This window comes from Mobula birostris, chromosome 2 (assembly GCF_030028105.1).
Source record: "Mobula birostris isolate sMobBir1 chromosome 2, sMobBir1.hap1, whole genome shotgun sequence".
Classification (NCBI taxonomy): domain Eukaryota; kingdom Metazoa; phylum Chordata; class Chondrichthyes; order Myliobatiformes; family Myliobatidae; genus Mobula; species Mobula birostris.
The window spans coordinates 9891224-9897223 of NC_092371.1; the positions used below are offsets into that span (position 1 = coordinate 9891224).

General features: G+C 48.6%; 1 protein-coding gene across 2 annotated transcripts in view; it reads left to right on the top strand.

Moving 5' to 3' along the window:
* khdc4 (KH domain containing 4, pre-mRNA splicing factor) overlaps positions 1-5731 on the top strand; it is a 30005-nt gene extending 24274 nt beyond the window's left edge. For both annotated transcript variants that reach the window (XM_072282508.1, XM_072282517.1), the window contains 2 exons: positions 3155-3246; positions 4258-5731. In XM_072282508.1, the coding sequence (XP_072138609.1) occupies positions 3155-3246; positions 4258-4457 (292 nt within the window). In that variant the 3' untranslated portion in view covers positions 4458-5731. The remainder of the gene's footprint in view (positions 1-3154; positions 3247-4257) is intronic.
* Positions 5732-6000: the final 269 nt, after the last annotated feature.

A 6000-nucleotide genomic window follows, 5' to 3' on the forward strand; every position in this document is an offset into this window, starting at 1 on the left:
CCCCTGAGAACATCTGTTTCCAATTTATGATTCCAAGTTCCTGCCTGATAGCCTCATTATTTCCCCTTATTCCAATTAAATGCTTCCCTAACTTGTTTGTTCCTATCCCTCTCCACTGCTATGGTAAAGGAGATAGAACAGTGATCACAGTCTCCAAAATGTAGTGACATCTCTTTAATGTGGTTTGGCAAGGATGAATTGCGTTACAAAACCAACCTGCTAAAGGGCAAAGTCATCCTGCTGAAAATCAAACCTGGTAAATTGTTGTATTGTTGTCTCATGTATTGAGGTACAGTGAAAAAATTGATTTGCGTTCTGTTCGTGCAGATCAAATCATTGCAGCATTGCATTGAGAAAGCACAAGGTAAAGAAAAAAAAAGTGCAGGAAAAAGGTTTAACAGTTACAGAGAAAGTGCAGTGCGGGCGTACAAGTTGTAAGGTGGTAGATTGTGCTATTCAATCTTATTCAATAGTTTTACAACTGTGTGTTAAAAGCTGTCCTTTAGTCAGGTGGTACAATGGCTATAAAAAAGTATTTACTCCCTTGGTAGTTTTCATATTTTATTATTTTACAACATTGAATTACAGTCGATTTAGTTTTGCTATTTTTTGACACTGATCAACAGAAAAAGATTTTCGTGTCAAAGTGAAAACAGATCTCTACAAAGTGATCTAAATTAATTGCAAATATAAAACACAAAATAATTGATTGCATAAGTATTCACCCCTTTAACATGACACCAAATCATCACTGGTGCAGCCAATTGGTTTTGGAAGTCACATAATTAGTTAAGGTGCCGTAGCTATATATAAATCTGTGTGCAGTCAAGGTGTTTGAATTGATTGTAGTAAAAATACACCTGTATCTGGAAGGTCCAACTGCTGCTTGTCAGTATCCTGGCAAAAACGACACCATGAAGACAAAAGAACACTTCAAGCAACTCCCCAAAAAGCGCAAGTCAGGAGTTGGATACAAGACAGTTTCCAAGTCACTGAATAGCCCTCGGAGTACAGTTGAGTCAGTTATCAAGAAATGGGAAGAATATGGCACAACTGCCTAGAGCAGGCCATCCTCAGAACTTGAGTGACTGTGCAAGAAGGGGACTAGTGAGGGAGGCCATCAAGAGACCTGTGACAACTGTGGAGGAGTTACAAGCTTCAGTGGCTGAGATGGGAGAGACTGTACATACAACAACTGTGGCCTGGGTGCTTCACCAGTCGTAGTTTTATGCGAGAGTGGCAAAGAGAAAGCCACTGTCAAAAAACCCAAGTGAAATTTCGGCTAGAGTTTGCCAGAAGGTATGTGGGAGACTGAAACCAGCTGGAAGAACCAAAATTGAGATTTTTGGCTGTCAAACTAAATACTGTGTTTGGCATAAGTCAAACACCACACACAAAAAAACACAAAAACGCACCATTCCTCCTACAGTGGTGGTGGCTGCATCATACTGTGGGGATGCTTCACTGCAGCAGGCCCTGGAAGGCTTGCGAAGGTAGAGGGTAAAATGAATGCAGGAAAATACAGGGAAATCCTGGAGGAAAACCTGATGCAGTCTGCAAGAGAACTGTGACTTGGGAGAAGATTTGTTTTCCAGCGAGGCTATGACGCCAAGCATAATGCTAAGGCTACACAGGAATGGCTTAAAAACAACAAAGTTAATATCCTGGAGTGGCCAAGTCAGAGTCCAGACCTCAATCCAATTGAGAATTTGAGGCTGGACTTGAAAAGAACTGTTCTCTCAATATCCCCATGCAATCTGACAGAGCTTGAGAGCTTTGTAAAGAAGAATGGGGAAAAATTGCACTGTCCTGACGTGCAAAGCTGATAGAGACCTATCCACACAGACTCAAGGCTGTAATTGTTGGCAAAGGTGCATCGACTAAATACTGTCTTGAGGGGGTATGTAATTATGCAGTGAATCATTTTGTGTTCAATAATTGTAATAAATTTAGACCCAATTTGTAGAAATTTGATTTCCCTTTGACATGAAAGAGTCTTCAGTTGATCAGTGTCAAAAAAGCCAAATTATATCCACTGTGATTCAATGTTGTAAAACAATAACGCATAAAAACTTCCAAGGAGGGTGAATACTTTTTATAGGCACCGTACGTATCTTCTACTCAATGGAAGAATGGAGAAAAGAAAATGTGTGGGCACCTTATCTAAGGGTGATTATGGTTCAGGTCGACCAGTGGAACAAATTGGCTCTAAGTTCCACCGTGGTGATTTAGAAGGCATTTCCTTGAATACAAGGATTAGTGAACATAGGCTTCTGATATGTCGCACAGACTCATTGGGCCAAAGGATTTGTTTCCATGATATGTGACTGACACCATGAGCAGGCAGTCCCCTGCCCGTACCTTGCCTGGTTCTATCCATCATCCACATCACAGACTTGAATTCTTTAACTTTTACCTACCCCGTCTGTATCCTTTATCTCCATCCAGTTCCTCCCCCCTTCCCACCATCCCAGCCTCCCTTCAACCTGTTTCTTTCCCCTCTCCAGCCACTGCATCTGCCCATCCTCAACACATGCATCTCCCCACCTTCCCTATTTGCTTCCACACTCCACCATCCTCTCCTATCAGATCGGATCCTGCCATCTGTCGCCTCTTGTTGCAGTGCTTCCCACCTCCCAGCTTCTGTCGCTATTCTCTCTTCCAGCTACCTATCACCCCCTCTCCTCACTGGGATCCAGATACATCCTGCTAGTTCTTGGCCTTTCAGAGATGCGCTTTCGGCTCAATGAACCCACACCATCCAATTATACCCATGTGACCAATTAACCTACTAATTGGAAACCCACACGGTCACGGTCAACGTGCACACTCATTGCAGACAGTGGTGGCAATTAAACCTGGGTTACTGATGCTGTAGTAACATTACACTTAACACTACGCTACCATGCCAGCCCCTATTTATACCGGTCTCAGTAAAGATGAAGCGGTTCGGCCCAAACCATCAGTTTCCCTCTGCAGACACTGCCCTACCCACTGAGTTCTTCCAGCGTTTTGTGTTGTGCTGCAGATTCCAGTGTCTGCCATGTCTCAGTTGTCCTCTAGGACAGTTTAGGCAGCAGATGTTGCCAGGATAGTGTTGTCACTACTGGGACGGTTAGGGTCACTGACTGTGACTATGCTGTGTTCTACCCAGGCAACTGATGCCTCCTCCGATGCCGCTCCTGGACAAAGGATTCCCACAGTCAGATGACCAGCGTCACATGTACGGGCCCTCGGCACCATTGGGTGAGTGAGTCTCTGGGCTTCGGCCCACGCATGGTTCGGGACCTGGATAGGAACAGGAAGCTGCAGAACCCAGGACTTTTCCTGGCACGTGCTGGTGGGGGGGGGGGGGGGCGGTGGGTGTGCAGCTTCCAGAAAATGGCAGGGTTCCCCAGGGTGTCCTCCTCACCCAGACTCTGTATTTGGAAGTTCACTCCTTCAGGAGAGGGTTTATAAATGTGGGAGTAGGGCGCTGTGACTCTGGAATAGTGGGGATAGATATCTGCTAGGTGTTAGTCTCACCAGACTGGATCTAAGCCCTGAATCCTATCCACTGCCACAGAGGGGTGGCCAAGGTTCCTGATCCCCACCACTGTCCAGAGTCCCTGGGGTTGGGGAATGGGCCGTGGTTCATGCTCTACCCATCACTGCCTAGGGTTAGAGAGAGAGAGAGGGAATCAGCCAGGGTTCCTGCTCCCCATCACTGCCCAGAGTCCCTGGGGTTGGGGGGGGTGGGGAATCGGCCATGGTTCTGCTGCCCAGTGTCCCCAGAGTTCGAGAGGTGGGGAATTAGCCATGGTTACTGCTCCCCATCACTAACACTATTGTGACTGTGAGGACTATAGGGAGACTGCAGAGTGGTAGCAGCAACTTCCCCCCTCGCCACCCGGACTACCGATCAGTGCGGGACCCCCACCCTCAGCCCTGCACGTAGGAACGGGAGAGCCGCCGGTGCCAGTTCTAACATGGCCTTTCTCTTTGTGTTTTTTTTCTCTCTCTCTTTCTCTCCCTCTCCATGGTTCTGCTGTCGCCGTGGGGATGGATCACTGATTGTGCCTGCCTGCGTACTGTGTGTTGGATGCACCACATGGACCACGAAAACGGCGACAAATTCTCCCCCCTCAATAACAAACTGGTTTTCTTTCCCTTGAGCCATTGTTTCTTGGGACTATTTTGGTGTATGCATGTGTGTGTGTGTGTTTGTGTGTGCTTCTTTGTGTGTGTGTGTCTCTCTCGTTCTCTGCCCATCTCTAGATCGCCCGGAGGAGCCACTGGCGAAGATGCGGAGAGGAACAGATCAGGGACCGCGACCGCTCTATGGACGACAGCAGGCGGAAGACGAGGAGGAGGCATCTCGGCGGCGAGAGGCGGCACAGAACTGGAGTGCTGGCTGCCGATACACGATGCCCGCCCAGCGGCCTCAGCAGCAGATGCCCTTCTGGATGGCACCGTAGCTCCTCCTCCTTTCTGTCCGGCCTGGGACTGAGGGCCAGTAGCAGACCAGCAGCCCCCTACCTGCCCGGAAGGATTACGTTGGCCCTGGGGAACTGTTAGCATGCAACTGCACACCGAGACAGGGCTCGGGATGGGTGTGGTCCGAGGCCATTGGCTGTTTCAGCACCAATGTATTTGTGTTTGTTTGGGTGGGCTTGGAAAATCTTTCCAAAACTATTTAGTTCTATAAAATTTGCAAGTTTGCTCTCCTTTGCTTTTAATCTTTGTTTAGCTGGTAACGGGCTGACGTTAGATTGGGACAGTGGGGAGGGCTGCAGTGAGAGAGAGGAGGCAGTATTGGGAGAGGGAATGTTGAGGGGGGCAGGACTGTGAGTGGTGGCAACTCTGGGCAGCACAGAGAGGGTTAATATTGAGAGAGGAAGGGCTGTTTTGAGAGGGGGTATGGGGGTGGTCAGTAGTGAGGGGTGGGAGCAGTACTGAGAAAGGGACGCTTAACTGAGCAGAGGGTGCGGTCAGCACTGAGAGAGCCTGTGTTACCCACTGTCACCCCGATGAGAGGCAACTTGATGTCACCAGTACCTTCGCTGCTCACATACTGATCTCAGCCCAAGTGCTGGTAGCACACAGAGGTGGTGATGCTGCAGCCAGAAGACTCATGGTGCTGTCTCTCCTGCTAGCTCAAGTATCGGAGTCGGCGACAAAGTCTGTGAGGTCTTGGTGCATCTTCACGATTCCTCATCAGATCTCCCGGGCGATGCTGAAAGAGTGCCTGCCTGTCACAGGGACAATGCTGAGGGAGCATCTCCCTACGAGAGGAGCAGTACTAAGAGTGCCAGTCCCCACACCCCGCCCCTCCTCTTTCCAGAGGACACCTCACTGCCCAGTTAAAAGATTCAATAAATACATGATCAACGAGTGTCACTGAAGCCCGTGCTGGGATCTTGCAGTGTCGTAGTGGGCTGCCGTTCCCCTGGCCTTGCAGTGGCGGAGTGTCATGAGGTGACTCCATTTTGCTTGTTTTGGAGAGAGTGAGTTGGGTATGGGGTGGCTAAATAGTGAGAACATTAGAAGTGCTGCATGTTCCCCCCCCCCCCCCACCCATATAAGCTTCGGACACATTCCTAAGCCACTCTGGCCCAGGGCTGTTTGTGTTGGCCTCGGTCCATGACAGGGCAACTGCGGGGTGTCAAAACCTTCTATTCTCTGGCCTTCTGTAAATACTGTGACAAATATTTTATTCTGCCCTTTGTAAATAAAATGAAACTGAACCTTGTTCTTTTTCCTCTTGTGAGATTTCTCAGTGCCTTGGTTCGTGTCTCAGCCACACTGGTTCTTACCTGCCAGATCTCTACACTCTACATTCCCCTGGGAGAATGGCCAGCAGGTGAAGCTTGGCAGTTCCAGTGTTTCCTCAAAGGGAGAGATGGGAATTCACCCAGTTAGTGGATGTAGGGGGTTTGGAGACTTCTCCAATTCACTGAGTCACCAAGTGATACCTCCATTCATCTGGCGGGTAGTGCATTGGTACTGTGAGAGACCTAG